The sequence below is a fragment of the Diceros bicornis genome, chromosome 15, assembly GCF_020826845.1.
Source record: "Diceros bicornis minor isolate mBicDic1 chromosome 15, mDicBic1.mat.cur, whole genome shotgun sequence".
Lineage (NCBI taxonomy): Eukaryota > Metazoa > Chordata > Mammalia > Perissodactyla > Rhinocerotidae > Diceros > Diceros bicornis.
This window is the reverse complement of record NC_080754.1, coordinates 25,926,856-25,948,194: the sequence shown is the minus strand read 5'-3', so window position 1 is coordinate 25,948,194 and position 21,339 is coordinate 25,926,856. Positions and strand designations below refer to the sequence as shown.

At 44.3% G+C, this 21,339-nt stretch overlaps 1 protein-coding gene across 1 annotated transcript in view; it reads left to right on the top strand.

The window, feature by feature from the left end:
* Nucleotides 1-21,339, top strand: part of HEG1 (heart development protein with EGF like domains 1) — an 89,574-nt gene that overhangs the window by 59,597 nt on the left and 8,638 nt on the right. Inside the window, exons 12-15 of the mRNA XM_058556524.1 lie at nucleotides 1,124-1,258; nucleotides 6,272-6,314; nucleotides 6,447-6,484; nucleotides 17,590-17,677. Coding sequence (XP_058412507.1) covers nucleotides 1,124-1,258; nucleotides 6,272-6,314; nucleotides 6,447-6,484; nucleotides 17,590-17,677 — 304 coding nt within the window. The remainder of the gene's footprint in view (nucleotides 1-1,123; nucleotides 1,259-6,271; nucleotides 6,315-6,446; nucleotides 6,485-17,589; nucleotides 17,678-21,339) is intronic.

The window sequence follows — 21,339 nt, the reverse complement described above, 5'->3', positions numbered from 1 at the left end:
AAATGCACCCTCATTGTATCCGCTGTATACAACCTCAGAGGGGATCTACTGTGTACAACTTGATAGAGGGTCCACTGTATACAACCTCAGAGAGGGCCTGCTGTATACAACCTGACAGAGGGTCCACTGTGTACAACTTCATAGAGAGTCCACCGTATACAACCTCAGAGGAGGTCCACTGTACACGACTTCATAGAGGGTCTACTGTATACAACCTCAGAGGGGGTCTGCTGTATACAGCCTCAGAGAGGGCCATGTGCCCAACAATGAATGCTTTTTGATAATAATGAAACGGTTCTTTGTCATTCATGAAATGAACATGGCCCACTTGCCCAGGGCTGGACAAAGCCAGGAGGACGTACATGTAAAAAATAAGGCCCTGAAGTGAAGGAAGATGCCCTCCTCCTCTGCCCGCCTCTGCTTCCCTTGGCGGTGTCTGGTGACTGGCGGTCCCATGGCACCTTCAGCGTGCGTGTATCAAGCACTGTGTATGGACCAGTCTCTTGCACAGTGCTGAAGATGCAGAGGTGAATAAGCCCCAAGAAACCGTCAGTGTAGTGGGAGACAGGTGACATAAATACATGACAGCTGGGGAAGCAGATTATCTTCCACACGTCTCCTTCAAATAAGTCTGTTAGGCAGCAAGCTCCCCTGCCACAAGAGTGTGCCGTGTCCCTTTGGGCCACACAGACCCCGAGCCGAGACACACTTCAGCTTGAGACCGGCCTGAGTGTCTCGGCTTCCTGAGAAGAGCACGGTCACGCGTGCTGGGTTTGTGCTGATTCTCCCCCTGCGGTCCTTTAGCGTGATGTACAGAAGACACCCACACCATGGAGGCCGCATTTGCAGTGGTCGCTGGAGTTGGAGACAGCACCCTGTTTCTTCCCAGTTTCGTTTCTCTGTCCTCTGGCATGCTGTGTGAACTTTTAGGAGATTGGCCTGGGCTGACCCAGGGAAGGAGTGGCAGAAGGTCTTGCAGAAGGCTCTCTGAAAGGAGTGCTGCACGGTGCAGGCTTTTTTGAAAACTGCTCTCAGAGCCTCTTGACATAGAAAGTCCATACATCTTAAGGTTTGAAGTGGAGGAGGTTTTGTTTTGCTTCACTGTCTTGTTTTTCCATTTCAGCAGGCAGCTTGTGCAAACGGAAGACTCCGGAGTGTGACAAAGAGACCTCCATCTGCACTGACCTGGACGGCGTGGCGCTGTGTCAGTGCAAGTCGGGTTACTTTCAGTTCAACAAGATGGATCACTCCTGCCGAGGTACTGGGGTCGGGGGGTAGCAGGAGGGTGTTCTGTAGCCCGTCCTGGGACAGGGAAGATGCCTTTCTCTGCCCCGGGCTCGGGTTCGCTCTCTGCTCTGGGTGTGATTGTGCTAAACTGGGGGTAACTAGTTCTTGTTGTTTTGCTCACAGCAGGATTGAATACATTATCTCCTTGGAATAATAGCGTTATCTCTGACTGGTGCATGCTGGTCTGGCCAATCAGATTCAAAGGAAAAGAAAAGAGAATGGAATGCCTGTGGCAGCAATGCCTTTTCTTTTTTTTCACTTAAAGGAAGTTAGAAAAATCACTGTTTTAATTCCCAAAGCTTTATTCTATTGTCTGCTAATCTTTTAAAATGGAAATACAAGCATGGAGTCAGGCCCGTACCTTTTAGTGGCAGCTGTGGCTCAGTAGACAGAGTACGATGAGGCAGGAGACCCAAGTCAGAGCCCAACTCTGCCTCACCGGTCATCTGTCATCTTGGGCAGTTCACTTCGCTTTGCTGAATCTCAGTTTCCTCTTCTGTGAAATGGGTACAGTGATACTTCAGTGGGTATTCTGAGAACTAAAGAAGACAGTGTATATGGAGGTACTTTGTAAGCCATCAGCATTTGCTCTTGTATTTTACCCAAGTTGTTATTGGATTAATGAGTTCTCGTTTTAAAGGTTTCGTGAAGGGTTTGAGGGCAGAAACCTAATTCTGCTAACCTTTGAGGTGTGGCTTAAATTCATTCAGTTTGAGATAAAGGCTGCTTGGTGAGTGTAGTGCAAGAATACTGCTTTAAAATAAAATTAATTCAAGTCCAGAGCCCTGACTTATGAAAGACTGCCACAATTGGCTATCACCGGAAAAGCTGGCAACGTAAAGGCCATAACGTAGCTCTAAGCACTGCGTCCCATTAGCACGTGTGGGGCACGGTTTTCTCGCTCAGTCCACACCTGCTGGTGATAGAAGTACTGGAATCTGAGTGAAAGTCGCCTACGGGGGAAGGTGACATGCCACTTCCTCTGTCAGGACTTCCCAGGAGAGGACGAAAATACATTTCCGGGCGGTGCTCCCATCCTGAGCTTAACTTAAACTTAGGTTTATACACAAAGGGCTTTGAAAGCGTGCCCCCTCAGCTCTGCACGCAGGCCCCGCGAGGGGTTTTGAGGAGGAGGGCCACTCTCTGTGTTGGGCAGTGGTCCTGATGCATGACAGCTTCACAGCGTTGCTCAGCACTGTGTCAGTCTGCCACTTTGGTGCAAAAGATGATTTTGCATTTCCTAATTCCATCTTATCTGGTTTAATGCAGAGTGTTCCTTGCCCTTCTTAGAAACTGGGGCGTTGAGCCCCGCTTCGTGTGGGAAGGCGACCTCTGCTAAAATCCATGTGTGCTGGGGCCCTGCCGTGCAGCCTGCGAGAGGGAAAGGCAAAGTGGGCAGAAGTGCAGGCGCGTAGGAGCGGTGGCCCCTGCATGCCGCACCTCTGGAGTTTCTGCCAGCCTCAGGAATGGTCCTGCCACCTTTGTGTCTGGTTGACCCGAGCCACTTGCCTCCATTCCAAGTCAGCGATTTCATAATTGTGTCACTTACGGATGAGCATTAGCAATGGCAGAACTGCCAAAGATTTTCCAGATGCAATGCCACAGACAACAGCAACCTTATGTTTGTCAAGTAACGACCCAAGAAGCAGCATTAAGGGAACCTTGGTTAACAATGGGGCTTGTTGCCAGGCTCTGCGAAGTCTCATTTCTGCAGTCTCCTTGTAGATTAGATTTTCATCCATGGCCGTCAGGCCTCAGATGAATGAATCTGGGAGCTCCTTGGGCCACAGCCCTGTCTGCTGGGTTCTGATGGGTTAGCAGTGACATCTTCTGGCCATTGGTGCTGGAGCACAGGAGCATTTAAAACGAGTCCCCTTTTGGACACCTCAATTCCAGGATCAGTCCCCTGTATAAATGGAGGATAGAGGTGTGTTGGTCTGTGTTTTCTAAATCTTTGCAATTCTCAGCTGTACGTTAGCCAGTCTATATTGTTCTCTGTTGTACACACACACAAACACACACACACACCCTTCTTAGTGTCTCACATAAAATGTCTTTATAGTGTCTTTACCAGACTTTCAAAACATCATATAGAATTAAAGAAGGTGTCCTTTCCATAGATGTCTTAGCTTCCTTCCATCATGCAGGCATCGTGATGAATTCCAACTGTCTGATTGCAGGTCTCTGTCACTAGACTGTAAATGTCTTGAGAGCAGTAGCTGTGTCTAGAATATGCTTAGCACGTCGTGGGGTTCAACAGATGTCTGTTGAATGAACAAATGGATGATAGGGCAGCAAATATGATAGAATGTGATTGGCAGATCTTGATTTAGTTTCCTGGAAGGGAACAAAAGAGTCTTTAAGACTCCACCACTTAGTTATTTTATTAAAAAGGCCAGAAGGCCTGAGTTTGCTTGTGTTCCATGTCAGTACGGGAAGCCCAATTTGGGTGTATCTGCTAGCTGTTGTCACATTCATTCCATCTTCCGTGCTCCCTGGGTCAGAGTCCTTCTAGGGTGTGGAGATGAGGAGCAGGATCCTAAGGCGCGCTGGAGTGCCTCATGACAAGGTTTCCCTCCAAGAGCCCCTAGAACAGCCCCAGACCCACCCACGGCAGCACTCAGTCTTTGATGAATGACAGATTGAGCCCATTTGAAATAAAGAAATATTATTACTCCAGGGAGTCAGGCCACTTCTGAAGCTAAGTGAAAACAGCCCAACCCATCAGCTAGCAGGCAGGACAACAGATGGACCTTACATCTGGCTGGATGACAGCCACAGGGTGGAAAGCCCCCACCCAGCAGATGAGGGTTGGGTGGGTAGATTTGATGTAAAAACATTTCCAGGAAGAAGTGTTCAGGATAGAACACACTGGGATGAACACACTGGGCCTGCCTCAGTGCCGAGATGGATGGCGATGAGTCACTGGGGATGCCAGCAGTCCCTGGGTGGCATCTGTCCTGCAGACAGAGCTGTGGGTCATCTGGGGACGGCTTCCCCCGCTCCCACCACCTGGCCGGCTGTAGCCTGAATACTGCCAGAGCACGGTGCTCCCCATGCCCGGGGAGGCAGGAGTGCTCAGCTTGTTCCTTAGAGAAGGCCCACCTGGGTGAGGGCAGCGGAGGACTCAAAGGTGTCAAAGATTTGGGCGAGGGGCCTCGTTCCTCCTTTCCTAAATGGGATATGATGATGCTCTACCTGGTTGCAAAAAAGATTTGAAGCATCTAATGAAAATTCTTATAACAAAATGAGATTTAATTTAAAAGGTAAATCAGGTTGAAGGAGAAATAAAATGACTACGTAGTTGAGGCTAGAAAGAAAGTGACAATAAGAGATATACCATAAGGTCCTGCATGTTTGCTAAAGATAAGCCACTCGTCCAAGTTCTGAGCTTCCTGGACACTGAGGCAAAGAGAGAAACATGATTTTGAAAATAGGTAGGGACCATAAATAAGTACAGTTGTTCAGGAGCATCCCCATCTTTCTAGGCCCTAGGGCCCAAGAGAAGTTTCTCTGGGGTGTCCTCATGAGGTTACTGAGTGGTAGTGGAGCAATGTGGTCCATGATATCCCTCAATAAATACCCTAGGGACTTGCCCAAGGCTGCTAATAGATAGCCCTTAATGCAAGAGAATGTAGCTCAGGAAAAGTGATTCCCAGGAGCTGAAACAGCGCAGTCCAGGTTCACAGCTCTCATGATCTGCTGTGAGAGAATTATGGATTATTTAGAACAGTGTTTTCCAAACCATTCCACAAAACTCTAGTAATATGTCTGTGGTCTATGACAACAAAATAGATGCTGGAAACATTTAGCACCTAACATTAAAAATAGAAGGAAAAACAATATTAAGCACATCTAAGCAGTTGATATTATTATGTGTTAATCTGTAACAGAGGATGCAGGAAGTGTGAGTGCTCTCCCCACCCAGCCTGCAGGGCATGCACCCTGCTGAGCCGTGCACGCTGCTGGCACTCACATCTTGCCATTAGCATGTGTGCTGTCTGTCCAGAGATCGCTGCTCTAGGCTATGTACCTTTTCTTACCTGTCATTTTTTTTATGCAGTGCATATCGTACATTAATCATGAATCAAATTTTTATCATTCCTTGCAGCGATGAATTTCTCTATGAGGCTATTTTTTTATTGTCTCCTTTCATCCGAGCATGCATTATAGCTCATGGTGTTCTGTCAGCTTATTGTAGTATTGAAAGTGTTCCCTGATCAAATAAATCAGAAACTGCTGATCCAGGGGAATGGCTGGGCCATAGCCCTTCAGTGAAGCAGCGGTCCATGGGCAGCACCACCAGAGGGTTCAAAGTTATGTTCTCAGGTGATGGGCCCATTAGGGCTCATCTAGAAATGTCCAAAGTCCCCTGCACAGACCATAAGGTGAGAAATCTCTTTTGAAAACTGAGGCACTCACCAGGACCATGGCCCAGAAGATGTCACAGCTCCCACTTCCTCGTGGAAGGGGGCTAATGGGGTCAACAGCAGGTTAGAGGTTTGACTTACATTAAAGAAGGTGAAGCATTTGTCTTTGTGTATATGGAAGGATGTTACACAGGGGCCAAGAGAACTTCCAAAAAGAATTGCATCTGTTGGATAATAATTACAACTACAGACATTGATTAGGTGGTTACTGTGTGCCAGGTTAAGCCATTTGCGTGCCTTATTTTACTTTATCCCCTCCAAGAAACTGTAAGGTAGATATTATTATTATTGTTGTTGTTGTTGTTATTATTATCCTTTTTTTATAGAAGGGAAACTGAGAGCCACTAAGAAGTTAAGAAAATATTTTTGATAAAATTAAGAGTTGAGCTGGCAACAGTATTTGGGCGAAGTTATAGATAATTCTAAAGCTATTTGTGGCCCTCTGGTTCTAGAATATTCTTGTGGATTTTAGGCTGGCTGGTGTTTTAATAAGTGTCAGTTTGGGCCAAGGGAGGTGAATAGACACGTTCATGGATTTTCCTTTTCTGTTTCAGCGTGTGAAGATGGATATAGGCTTGAAAATGAAACCTGTATGAGGTAGGCTCTGTGTTCATTTATTTTAATGAATTTGTTACACACCTTATTTAGAAGTTACTTAGGTAAATTGCCTTAGTTATTTCTTTTGATACTTGAAACTAATCCTTGTTCTTTTTCTCTGTTGACTTGCAGTTGCCCATTTGGCCTTGGTGGTCTCAACTGTGGAAACCGTAAGTGTGCAGAAGTCTCGAGTTCGAGTGGGTGGGGCCTCCAATGGCAGGCAAGGTGTCTGTCTCCTCCCCTTTCCCTCAGTTCACATCCACTGTCTTCTCAGCTCCTGTGCTGGGAGGTGTGGGGAAAGCAAAGAGTGCTCTCCGGGGGCTCAAGGTCTGCAGGGGAGATAAACACATTCTTATATAGCCCTGACTGCAGAGTGTTGATACAGTAGATCAAGCGGGAGGTGTGAGGCAGGGAGGAAGGGACCATGCCCAAGGAGAAGAGAAGAACCTCCTGAGTTCTTCTTGGAGGGGATGGAACTGGAAGTTTTGGAAGACTGACTGGCAGGTATGAAGAGAGAAGGAATCCAGGCAGAGGGAACAACTTAAAACAAAGGTCTGGAGGCAGCCTGGGCCTGTGGTATTCTGGGGACAGTGTGTATGTGGGTGTGGCTGAGGATAGAAAGAGAGGAAGGCGGAAGGTGGGGGATTAAGTTGCCAGAATCAATGGGGACCAAACTGTTGGGGGTTTTGATGGCCAGCCTGAGAGTTTAGACTCTAATCAGTATCCATGTGGAACTAGCGAGCATCTTAGAGCAGGAAAGTAGTTTGATCAAGAAAATCAGGTCTGGGGGCTGGCCCGGTAGCAAAGCGGTTAAGTTTGTGCGCTCCACTTTGGCAGCCCAGGGTTCGCAGGTTCAGATCGTGGGCATGGACCTACGCACGGCTTGTCAAGCCATGCTGTGGCAGCGTCCCATATAAAGTAGAGGAAGATGGGCATGGGTGTTAGCCCGTGTTCTCAGCCTGGAGCCACTCGGGCCAGACTCTAGAGATCTGGAATTACATATCCATCTAGGATCACTGGTGACTTGAGTCATCTGATTTATCCTGACTGCAAACTAGCAAGAGGTTACAGGAGATATCCTAAGAGAAAGACCAGGGAGACACTTCTAGAAGCAAATATATTCAGAGCCATACTGAATGGAGAAGAAGGAGCCCACAGACTTAATGTTTATTTAAAAAAAAAAAAAAAAAAGAGGTAGCAACCTGAGGCCACTGAGTGGTGGAGTAAACAACACTTTACTCTATATTAGTCCCTAAGGACACCACAGTGCCGTAAAATAATTTAAGCACAGATATTCATTATGATGGACCCGGGTCATCACACACCTAATGGTGTTCCGTGTTACTATATGAACTCGTTTTTACTTGCTATATTTCTCACACTAAATGTGTGGGGTTTTTCCTCCTACCAGGCCATTCTCATACTAACTATCCAGGATGAGTGTCAGACCCCACAGGTGAAGGGCTCAGTCCCACAAGACTGCCCCTACTTCAGACACCAATCCCAAGTCCAGGCCTCCAGTGCTTCTGACCAGACAGCTGTAAATCTGAGGTTCCCATGACCCCATCCTCAGGTTCAATAATTTGCTAGAACAGCTCACAGAACTCAGGAAGCCACTTTACTTACTATTGTTGGTTTGTTATAAAGGCTGCAACTCAGGAACAGGCAAATGGAAGTGATGCATAGGCCAAGCTATGGGTTGGGGGTCCTCTGAGCTTCTGTGCCCTCTCCAGGCACACCATCCTCCCAGCCCTTTTCTGTGTTCACCAACCCAGAATTTCTCTGAACTCTGTTGTTTAAGATTTTTATGGAGGCTCCATTACGTAGTACTGACTGATTAAATCATTGGCCCTTGGCCATTGGAGGTCCAGGGGTGGGTCTGAAAGTTCCAACCCTCTAATCCATGGTTGGTTTCTCTGGCAACCAGCCCTCACCTTCCAAGAGTCACCTTATTAGCATAAACTCAGGTATGGTTGAAAGGGGCTTGTTATGAATAACAAAAGATGCCCCTCTCACCTCCTAGCTCAGAAATTCCAAGAGTTTTAGAAGCTCTTATGCCAGGAACTGGGAATTAAGACCAAATAGATATTTCTTATATCACAGTATCACAGGTGTACTCAATTTAATAAGGTGATAAAGTCATCATATTTCAGGTTTTTTAAAAATTAAAAAGTAGTCAAAATTCTTTTTAAGTGTCAGTGCTTAAAAGGGTAGGCTTCAGTTTTTTGGAGAGTTGGCTTCTATAAAACAGTCTGGATAGCAGTATATGTCCTTTTCTGAAAATCACTATTTAGACAAGCCAGTTTCTCAGCCAGGTTCAGGGTCATTATACCTCTGCATTCAGGGAGATATCTGTGCCTTAAAGGGGCTGCCTGGGGGACAGAGGTGTCTTCACTCACCTTCTGGTGTGAGTTTCACTCCTCACTCAAAACCAGAACCGAGCCATAGAGCACCCTTAAACCGATCAGAGAATGGAGTCACCTGCACACAGAGACTGAAGAACGCCTAGGACTTTTCAGTGTGGAAAACGGAGGCTGAAGAGTCAGACAAAATATTTAAGATATTTGAGACCTGTTCACCAAATGCTGGAATACTGGAACTAAACAATACAGTTTAGAAGGGAGGGTTTTAGGGCTAACAGTGTTATCAAGCAAGGGCTCACTGCCCAATGGGCACAGAAGCCGACACCATGGCTTTTGAGGGAAGAAAGGCTTTATTGCGAGATTGGTCTGCAAGGAGACAGGAGGCATAAGCTCTCAGATCTGTCTCCCAGATCCAGGGCTTGGGGCAGAATTTATGGGTTGAAGGTCAGGGAGGTCTGAGGTGTGGAGATAAATGATTGGAGATGAGGAGAAGTGAGGTAATTGATGATCTGCCCAAGTGTAGTCAAGCTTCATGGCTCTTCATAGGATGCATGTTCACAAAGTGGTGGTGTTAGTATGATCTGAGGGTGGAGCTTTCCTCAAGAGGGTCACTTATTGGACATTTGTGCAGGCCCAGTTGATGGGTTGGTGGTCTCAACTGGCCTAAACTGGGTGAGGAGTCATTTCTCAGTTCCTGAAAAACCACTCTTAGTTACTCTATTAATAAGACAGGGTCAGTTGAACTGGTCCTACAGGGCCCGTGGTTACAAAAGTAGTAATTGCACCACAAGCCTGCAAACTTTATCCTAAGACATTTGAAGTATTAAAAACAGAGGCTTAGATTGTATCATAGAGGATGGCTTCAGAATAATTTAAGGGAGGAAGGAAAGTACAACAGAGTTGTACCACATGTGCAAGAAACTTATTTGAATACAATCCATCAGATGGCAAAGAGAGTGAGCGAGACAGGCGAGGAGTGTGGAGATGTGGCCGGCCCAGAGGTGAGCCGGGGAGCGGGAGGTGAGAGATGCCATCTGCCAAGTCCTCCTGGGGCCTCGGCCCTGACAGGCTTCTCAGTGATTGAGCCAGTGCCTCAAACCTGCTTTGGTCAAGCATCCCTCTAAATAGGTTTTACCAGAAAGTGCTTCATATTTCTCAGTGAATGGAAGAGTGATCCACAGAGGGAAAACGGATACAGGGAAAAACCCTATAAAGGGTTGAAGAGAGGGAAGTGAGCTGCAGGGCATTGTTCTAAGTGGCATTTAGTGATTTTTTTTTGGAGATCATTAAATACTATGATGTATCCCTCCATCCGTTGGCTATTCTGTAAGTTCCCATGTCTCCCCGTTTTGTTGGTCGGGCCCTGGTAGTAGCCAGGATTTCTTTGTGATCCTGAGACTTTTTTCCTCCCCATTTGTCCAAGTCACCATCATTATGTCCAGCAGAGGGCAGACTCCTGTCTGGATGGCTAGCTAGCTCCTGGGCACCTTTTGTTGCTGACTTGTTAATAACTCTGTGACGGTGTGTGAATATCACTTTATGATTTTGATATCTGTATTATTTTAGTGTTGCAAAGCAATTAATAGTGGCTGGTAATAAATACCACCTGCCACCTGCCCATTTTTCTGAGGTCTCAGAACAGCCCTGGGTGTTGGTAAAGGAATCGGGAATACGTGAATTTCATCCCCATCTATGGTGATAGTGGCCTGTGGCTTGTCACTCAGCGTTTTGTGCCACATAGCAGGGCTCTGACCCCCCACTGCTGTTACTTCTGCTGTCGCCACCAAGACAGCCTTCTTGGGGCTGTGGCTTAGGTTGGATTTTTTTGTAGGCAAGAAATGCTTCTATCTATGCAGACTTCTTGGGGTACACACTCTATCCAAGCCCAGTGAGATGGGGAGCTCTGCTCTGTCCAGCCAAGCACATGGTCTTGAGCTCTTTCCCTCCCTCCGACATTCCTGGGAGTCATCCAACTCCACATATTCTGGGTTTAGGCATAACCTATGACCTGCCTTTCTACAAGTTTCTAGTAGCTTTCTAGTTGTGCCCAGATTTCACTCCTTGTTCCTCACAGAGAATATCTTTCAAACCAGAGAGGGCAGGACAAGCCCTTCTCTCAAGTCTTTTAGTCCTTGCGGTAGCGCAGGCCCAGCTGGACTCCCATATGCACCTGGCAGGGCCACCTACACCTGGCAGCTCGGGTCTGCTCCTGTCTTATCACTGCTCTCCTTTTAATTTTCTTCCCATGTAAAATATGAGTCTGTTTATATCACAGATTCCAACAATTCTGTCTTATACCACTTGTCCAATAGCCCCAGAATTCTCCTACAAACTTGTTATCAGAGATGCCCTCTTGCCTGCCCCTCCATCCTTTCCTTAGGCTCGCATGTTCCCTCCTGTGCTTGAATGTTCTATTGGCTCCTCCTCACAGTTTTATAAAATCTCCCATGACATCTTGGTTTGCTTCACCTTTGTTCTTTTTTTAAAAAAATGAATTTTGTTTTTTTATAACATAACGCATGCCCATTAATTTTCCTTTTCTTAACCCAAATTAAATAGAAAATAGATACAAGTTAAGGGAAGAAGAAAACTAAAACAAACAGTCTCATCACACGTTAAACATCACTGTTAACAGCCTGGTATGTATCCTTGCTACCAAGTGTGGTCCGGGGACCAGCAGCAGCAGCATCACCTAGGAGCTTGTTGGAAATGAGAGTCTCAGGCCTCTCCACTCCAGACCTGCTGAATCAGAATCTGAATTTTAACCAGACCCCTAGATTTGGTTGATATGCAGATTTGTATACATATTAAAGTTTAGGAAGCACTATACCAGAGGTATGTGTGTTTTTTAACAGAAATTGGATCTCGCAGAATATATTTTTTTGTAAACTGCTTTTAAACCTCGTAAACTGTGCAGTATTTTCATTTATGTATTTTATAGTGTCACTTTTGAGAGTTCTGTGGAATTCTACTCTGCAGATGTGCCATAATTTACTTAGCCATTCCTCTCATTACCTATTTAAAATCTTTTTATAATCCCATTCTCTGAGCCATTTTTCTGTTTTGTGCTTATCATCACTTTGTGATTATAGAACTGGCGTAATTTTCCTAGATTACCTTTTTCTGGCCGCAGACATTTTTTTCTATCCCTCTTTCGTATTCACAACACAGCCTTTTTGTAGGTCATCCTTTCCATTCAGATGTTCTGCATCTTTTCAGTGGAGCCTCCTTGCCACCACCCTCCCAGCACGGCCAACGAGGATGCAGAACCTGTCTTCCCCATATATGTTTTTCTTCTTCCTTTTCCAGTGAAACCAGAACATTTACTTAAAGATTATCTGCGTTGTCTTCCCACCCCGACCCCCAGTCAGATGGATGTGTATAAAGTATCCTGCACTGGTATTCAGCTTGTTACATTGGGCTTAAAAAAACTCTTACCAGTGGAGGTGCTGTATGTTGGCAGGAGTCATAACAAACATCCAGAAAGACATCACTAAACTGCTTAGGAGGAAGAAGAGATAATTAATTATCCAGAAGTCAGCTGGAAGTCTCATTCAGCTAAGAGCAAACGTCTCACTCAGTGTTGACAGGCCTCGCTTCCTGTCGGAAGGGAAAGGAAGCAGGGCGTGGGCAGAGGGGAGTGCTGCTCTGTATCTGCTCTTGGGTATGGTCACATACAGCCTGTAGACGTGAGGAAGGCAAATTTCAAAAGGTACAGAGGGGAAAAAAAGAATGCTGTGAACAGAGATTCTAAAGGAAAGAGGATGCGAAAGGAATGGGAAGATTTAAAAGGCAAAATTCTGACCATACATCACTGATGAGCCTGATCAGTGAGGGAAAAATGGGGACAACTGAGTGAATTTTAAAAGAAAACTAGTGTGGCTACCTAGAAATGTCTGTAATGAGTTCAAGAGTTTTAAAGGAAGGCATGTTGGTTGGTACGATTCTGACACCAATTCCGATGTGTGCTTTTTTTCCACATCACCAAGCAGTTAACTCGGTTCTGACACTATCTCCAAGGAGATTCCACAGGTTAAGGGCTCAGTCCACAGGTAGCCTCCCTCCCCCATCAGACGCCAATCACAAGTCCAATTATCACCTGTGCTTCTGATCGGAGGTTTCGATGACCCCCTCCTTGGTTCGATTAATTTGCTATAGTGGCTCAAAGAGCTCAGGAAACATTTTACTTACCAGATTACTGGTTTATTATAAAAGGATATAACTCGGAAACAGCTGGATGGAAGAAATGCATAGGGCAAGGTTTGGGGAAAGGGCCCAGAAGGTCCATGCCCTCTCCAAGCACATCACTCTCCCCTCATCTCCATGTGTTCACCAAGCCGGAAGCTCTCTGAACCTTGTCCTTTTGTGTTTTTATGGAGGCTTCATTATGTAGGCATGATTGGTTACATCATTGGCTGTTGGTGATTGAACTCAATCTCCAGCCTCTCCCCGCTCCCTGGAGGTTGGGGGGTGGGACTGAAAGTTCCAACCCTCTAATCACGTGGTTGGTTCCCCCTGGCAACCAGCCTCCATCCATAAGTTACTGAGGGGCTTTCCAAAAGTCACTATTAATATAACAAAAGACACATTTACTGCTCTCACCACTTAGGAAATTCCAAGGGTTTTAGGAGCTCTGCACCAGGAACGAGGACAAAGACAAGATATATGTTACTTATAAATCACAATATCACAGCTGGCTAAGGTTATTCTGGAGTAAATAACCCTAGCTAGCTTAAGGAACAAAGACAGTTTATTGGAAGGATCCTGGAGTATGTCGTAGAATTCCAGCCTCAAGAGTGGCAAGAATTGGAGTTGTGGGGAACCGCAGCAGCTGGAGGTTGGAGGCCTTCTTTTCAGAGCGTGTGTTAACATGACTCCAGCTACATCTCTCATCTCTGCTCTTTCCTGTGTGTTTCTGTGCACAGGCTTTCTCTCTCTACAAGCAACATGGTGGAAAATAGGCTCGTCAAACAGCTTTGAGTGTGTGTCACTGGTTCAGACATTTTGAAAGAGAAGGTTGTCTCTCTCTCTTTCCCAAATTGAGATTCCTGGGAAGGAACTGATTGATCCAGTTTGGATCATGTGTTTACTCCCAGACCAATGCGCTGTGGCCAGGGGATGGTGTTACATGCACAGGCTTGACCACTCCCTCTGTAACCTGCATGTGGAGGGGGGCGAACAGTCCCTGGGGGGTTGACTAAGCAGACAATCCAGTAGATTCCATCCAAATAAGCATATCAGCAAGGAAAATATAACTTATAGGAAAGACTGAGGCCTAGAATGGGTTGGTTTAGTGAAAAATGCCAACAGCAATGACAACAACATCAACTTAGGATCAAACCACAAGAATGAAGAAAAGATAGAGCCATTGCTTGGGAAAGACTGTGAAATGTCAACAACGTCAGAGAGAAAGTAAGATTAAGAATTCCAGGGTCATCATTCTGGAGAATCTCTTCAAAGTAGGGAGGATAGGACAGATAAACCTAAGACAACACTTCTCTCTCACCGTAGTAGGTAGATATTCAGAGCACCTACAGACTAGTAAACGGTGCAGTAGGCATTGATTCAAATTCCATGCCCTTGTACATCATCATGTGGCCTCATAGTAAATCTAAGTCAGTACTTAAGTTCAAGAGATCAGCTGTAGTTCATGAACTGACTTGACAGCAGGTCTAAGGAAAAAAGATCTGTGGGTTGTATTGTCTATAAGCTTATCACAAATTTCTAGTGACCTGACTGCCAAAGAACATCAAACATGCTCTTTAAAAAATTATATCCATGTATAAAATGAATTATATATGTATATGTATACACATACAATTTCTAGATTTAGAGGAGGTTGTGAGTGTGTGTGTGTGTGTGTGTATGTAAACATATGAATAAAATTTGGACATAGAGAAAAGCACAAAGAAGAAAGTAAAGGCTCTTCCTTACCCGAGGCAGCGCTAACTTCTGTGAATGTTTTGGTGAGTTCCCTCCCAGGCGCTTTCTCTATGATCACGTGCACGGAGGTCTTCTGGCTCTCTGTCCAGTGTTCTTTCCTCTCGTGTGTAATCTAAGCCTGTGCTACCCAAGGTCTGGTCTGCAGGCAGCATCCTCATCCTGGGAAGCTTGCTAGAGATGCAACTTCTGGGTCCTAGCCCAGACCTGAATCAAATCTCTTGGGTTAGGGACCAGGTGTCTGTGTTTTAACAAGCCCTCTGGGTGACTCAGGTGTGTGCAAAAAGTTTGAGAAACACTAGTCTGTACCAGTGCTACTCAGAGTGTGGTCTGTGAACTGTTACTGGACGGTAACAAGATAATAAATGAGAGTAAGCACTTAGAAACGTTTATATTAGTTTGACATGGCTGTGACATCCAAGCATGAGATCCTTTTTAAAAATTAGTTTCATTGTGGGGCTGGCCCAGTGGCGGAGTGGTTGAGTTTGCATGCTCTGCTTCAGCAGCCCAGAGTTCACAGGTTCAGATCCCGGGCGTGGACCTACACACTGCGCATTGAGCCATGCTGTGGCAGGCATCCCACGGATAAAAGTAGAGGAGGATGGGCACAGATGTTAGCCGAGGGCCAATGTTCCTCAGCAAAGGGAGGAGGATTGGCAACGGATTTTAGCTCAGGGCTAATCTTCCTCACCAAAAAAAAAAAAAAGTTTTTTTGTATCTTACAAAAGTGTCAGTGCACAGTAGACTCCTTAAAAAAAGAGAGAAAGGGAAATTCATGATAGTTGGTGCCTGTGGGGAAAGATGAGAGGAGTAAATGAGACTTTATTTTCTCCATTTAAAAGGAATACCTTTATCAAACAAAAATTGGTTCTTGTCCACAGGTAGTTTGAGAAACACTGGTCTACTCCGTCTGTTTCTCCTTGTTTTTTTCTTTTTTGTTTTTTAGTGAGCAAGATTAGCCCTGAGCTAACGTCTGTTGCCAATCCTCTTCTTTTTGCTGAGGAAGATTGGCCCTGGGCTAACATCCGTGCCCATCTTCCTCTACTTTATACATGGGACGCCTGCCACAGCATGGCTTGGTGTGTGGTGTGTAAGTCCGCGCCTGGGATCTGAACCTGCAAACCCCGGGCCACTGAAACAGAGTGCACGAATTCAACCACTACGCCACCAGGCCAGCCCCCTGTCTGTGTCTCTTTTTAGACAAAACTCTTGGTTTCAAAGAGGAACCTGCCACACCTGCAGCCATGTGCAAGGGCCCCTTAAAATGAGCGCTTCCTTGTTTTGTTGGAAGTGAGAAAACATGAGCTTGGTGTGGAGGGATGAGCAGGAGCTAGACTGTGGTCTTTCTTTAGGAACAAAGGGAGCCACTGTAGGTTTTTTAAAGCAAGGAAGTGGCACCATCAGATATGTTTTTTGAAATGAGTGGGCAAGACTGGGCTCAGGAAGATGAGTTGTCTGGGCAAGGGTTGATGTTAGCTTAGGGTGGTGTCGGTGGAGATGAAGAAAAGTCAATAAATTCAACAGATTTGTCTTTTGTTTCACTTTTGTTAAAAGCGAAGCTTAAATACATGTGTCAGGAGGTGAGGGAAGAGAATCACCTCATTCTGTGGTTTGGCTTTGTTTTCCGTATGTCTTAATACTGATAGTTTTTCAAGATAATCAGTGTTCTGTGCTATTTATTTAAATAAAGGATAGGTCAATGTTTGCAACACTTGTATTTGCTCTTATCTTAATACTGATAGTTTTAATATCTTAATACTAATAATTTTTCAAAATAATCAGAATTCTGTGCTATTTGTTTAAATAAAGGCTAGGTCAATGATTGCATCACTTGCATCTGCTCTTATCTCACAGTCTGCTCACTGTCAGCTCTGTGCTTTATTCTTTGACTTTCCTGAATATCTAGAGAGCATGGTTCCAGTCTTAATTTACTATAGAAAATCTGGTTATTGGCCCTTTTTTTCGTCCTGCACCTTACAACCTGAGAACACAATTTTAATTATATTTCCACAACAAAAAATCAATCTGAATGTTTGATAGAATTCATTGAAAATATGATTGTGCCAGAAATACACAGGTATAAAACCAATTAGTTAAAATTTTAATGTTTTTTTTTTACATATGATATGTACTTACTTATATGACTGCTAATATCTGGTAATTAAATTCAATTTGTGTGTATTGAGGAAACTAGTCAGTGCCCAGCATGATTTATGCAATGATTCCCAGACTCTGTACTTAATTGACCAGTAATGTTTCTTATAAAACTGGGGAGTCTAACCTAGGGTTGCCTCCTTTTTATTTTATCAAGTAAGAACCTAAAACCAAATCAAGAGTTTTTATGTCTATTGTCACCATCAATTCAAAAAATTTAAAAAACAGTTAACACCAAAAGGTGAGAAGTAGCCAAGAAAAGATTCTCTGTTTTCTCCATTACTTTTTAAAAACGAACTTTACTGGAGGCATAGTTTACAAATAATAAAATGTACCCGTATTAAGTGAGAAAAAAAAAAGTCAGAAGGACAAAATCTTAGTAGAACAGTTATTAAAACCAAACAGATTTAGTTTTTGAAAAATTCAGGCATCTCCTTATTTTTCCCTTTTTTACCATGGATTGGTAAAATCCATGGGTCAGGCCGCCTTTCCAATGAAAATCTCTTTACAAAAGGGTCACCTCGACTCTGTTTTCAGAGCTTCTCCTGTGTCTGCAGTTTCTCAAAAATAATCAGCTCAAAATAATAAAATATGCCGTAGAGGAATATGTTGGGGCGGCGTATTCTCTACCCTTCAACAGAGAAAATGTAGAGCTAGCTCTGAGGAGCCCTTGCTGGGGGCCCGGGAAGTGAAAGGCAAGGTTACCAGCGGAGGTACGGTGGTAGCTGTGGGGTAGGGAGGGGAACGATTCTTATGTATTCATTTATTTATTCGTTACCTCTTATTTGTCCACTTTTATTCTTTCTAAACCTGTTCAGCCTATCAGCTCATCACCGTGGTGATCGCAGCCGCAGGAGGGGGGCTCCTGCTGATCCTGGGCATTGCGCTGATTGTCACCTGTTGCAGGTGAGTGGTGGGAATTCACACTCTAATTCTGTTTCTTTGCCTGTGCTAAGCAAGGGTCAGTTTTTAAGAATGTTTGGGGTGGTTTACAATATTAAATCATAACATGTGACTGAACTGTTAAAAATAGGAGAAAGGGAAATTCATGATAGTGAGTGCCATTGAGTAAAGAAAAGGACAGCAAATGGGACTTTATTAGAAAAGAATATTCAAAAACATAAGAAACAAAAAAAGAGATAGATTGGACTTCATCAAAATTAAAAACTTCCCTGCTTTGAAGAACACTATCGGGCCGGCCCCGTGGCTTATTGTTTGAGTGCACGCGTTCCGCTACTGGTGGCCCGGGTTCGGATCCCGGGCGCGCACCGACGCACCGCTTCTCCGGCCGTGCTGAGGCTGCGTCCCACATACAGCAAGTAGAAGGATGTGCAACTATGACATACAACTATCTACTGGGGCTTTGACGGGGGGAAAAAAAAGGAGGAGGATTGGCAATAGATGTTAGCTCAAGGCCGGTCTTCCTCAACAAAAAGAGGAGGATTAGCATGGATGTTAGCTCAGGGCTGATCTTCCTCACAACAACAACAAAAAAAAAGAACACTATCAAGAAAGTAAAAAAACAACCCACAGAATGGGAGAAGGTATTTGAAAATCATATGTCTAATAAGGGACTTGTGTCTAGAATATATAAAGAATTCTTATAACTCAATAATAAAAAGGCAACCCCAGTTTAAAAATGGGCAAAGAACTTGAATAGACATTTCTCCAAAGAAGATATACAAACGGCTAGTAGGCACATGAAAGGATACTCAACATCGTTACCATCAGGGAAATGCAATCAAAACTGCCATGAGATACTACTTCACACGCACTAAGATGGCATTAAAAAAAAGGAGGGGCCTGCCTCGTGGCATAGTGGTTGAGTTTGGCGCACTCCACTTCGGCGGCCCAGGTTTGCAGGTTCGGAACCCGGGCGCGGACCTGCACTACTCATCGGCCGTGCTGGGGCAGTGACCCACATGCAAAATGGAGGAAGATTGGCACAGATGTTAGCTCAGGGCTAATCTTCCTCAAGCAAAAAAAAGAGGAAGATTGGCAACAGGTGTTAGCTCAGGGTAAATCTTCCTCACCAAAAAAAAAAGGAAAATAACAAGTGTTGGTGAGGATATGGAAAAATTAGAATGCTCATACAGTGCTGGTGGAAACATAAAACGGTGCAGCCACTTTGAAAAAGTCTAGCAGCTCCTCAGAAAGTTAAACACAGAGTTGTCATTTGACCCAGCACTTCCACTTTTAGGTGTGTACCAAGAGAAATGGAAACGTATGTCTACACAGAAACAGGTACGCATATGTTCATAATGGCCAAAGGTGAAAATAACCCCAATATCCATCAACTGATGAATAGATAAACAAAATGTGATATAGCTATACAATGGAGTATTATTCAGCCATAAAAAGGAATGAAATACTGATACATGTTGTAAAGTGCATGAACCTTGAAAATATTATGCTAAGCGAAATAAGCCAGTCACAAAAGACCACCTATTGTATGATTCCATTTATATGAAATGTCCAAAATAGGCAAATCTAATAGAGACAGAAAGGAGATTAGTGGTTGCCTTGGGCTGGGCAGGCAGAGGGGAGAATTGAGGAGTAATAGCTAAGGAGTATGGGGCTTCTTTTTGAGGTGATAAAACTGTTCTAAAATTGATTGTGATGAGATACCACCTCACGCCTGTCAGAATAGCTATAATAAACAAGATAAGAAATAGCAAGTGTTGGAGAGGATGTGGAGAAAAGGGAACCCTCATACACTGCTGGTGGGAATGCAAACTGGTACAGCCACTATGGAAAACTGGAGAGTCCTCAAAAAATTAAGAATAGAACTGCCGTATGACCCAGCTATTCTACTGCTAAGTATTTAACCAAAGATCGTGAAAACACAAAAGTGTAAAGATACATGCACCCCTATGTTCATTGCAGCATTATTCACAATAGCCAAGACTTGGAAACAACCTAAGTGCCCATCAAGGTCGACGAATAAATAAAGAAGATGTGGTATATATACACAATGAAATACTACTCAGCCGTAAAAAAAGATGAAATCTGGCCATTTGTGACAACATGGATGGATGGACCTTGACAGTATTACACTAAGCGAAATAAGTCAGAGGGAGAACGTCAAATACTGAATGATCTCACTCATAAATAGAAGATAAAAACAACAACAACAACAAATAGACACATAGATACAGATATTAGATTGGTGGTTACCAGAGGGGAAGGGAGGAGGGAGGAAGGCAAGATGGGTAACTGAGCACACATGTATGGTGATGGATGGTAATTAGTCTTTGGGTGGTGAACATGATGTAATCTACACAGAAATTGAAATATAATGATGTACACCTGAAATTTATGTAATGCTTTAAACCAATGTTACCGCAATAAAAAAATAAATAAAAATAAAAAATAATTAAAAAAATAAAATTGTGATGATGGTTGCACAACTCTGAATATACTAAAAACCATTGACTTGTACACTTTATTTATTTATTTATTTTATGAGGAGGACCAGCCCTGAGCTAACATCCAATGCCAATCGTCCTCTTTTTTGCTGAGGAAGACTGGCCCTGGGCTAACATCCCTGCCCATCTTCCTCTACTTTATATGAGACGCCGCCACAGCATGGCTTGACAAGTGGTGCGTCAGTGCACACCCGGGATCCGAACCAGCGAACCCTGGGCCACTGCAGCTGAGCGCGCGCACTTAACCGCTTGTGCCACCGGGCCGGCCCCGGACTTGTACACTTTAGATGGGCAAATTAAGAAACAGACAAAGATGAAAGGGGTTACCTGGCATATTTTAGCGGTAGAGAAGTTGTAGCAGGCATGTGGGGTGAGCAGGTATTCAGCAGTATACTTAGCCCTGGGCTTTCTGGAAGCCAGTGGGATTGGGTTTTTACTGGAAAAGGAAGCAAAAAGAAGAAGTTGGTCCACCTGCTCTGTGATAATCTATTCAGATAAAGGAAAATTATGACTTTTGATTTAGATGATCATAAATGGCAGCAGTTATCCTGACATAACAAATGGAGGGAACGTACCAAAGTAGCAAGTTATCTTTTCAGCCATTGCTTTGAAGGACATTATAAGATATCCTCTATCTCCAGTAAGGCTGCAGAGAGCAATTTGCTCAAACTGCGCATTCGAGAATGCAGGCCTCATGGTACAGCCTTTGCTGTCATTTACAGAGCTGCCACCAGATCATCAAAGATAAACTGTGTGAGTGGAAATAAAATTCTGGAAATGAGACTAAGAACCCCAGAGGTAAAACCTGAGTGCTCAAGGGACATAAGCCTCATATTTGCTAAGTGTCCTGTACCAGGTAGTGTAGCCATTTAGGGAAGGAGCCTGTGACTATTGGTCACTGGGAAGGGAAAGTACTTGGGAATTAGTAAGTCATTGTTTAAGACTGGATGCCCCACCCTCCAGGGAGCAACACAGTGGCAGGTCTGTTCTGAATTTGCAAGAAGGGACAATGCCTAAGCCACATGTGGGACATGTGGTTAAATGACCCGGAGTCATTTCAAACTTTCCCAGAAAGTTTATTTATAGGAAAGTGAGGTAGAAGGAAGAAACTTTGGGTTATCTACCCAGGGCAAATATAAC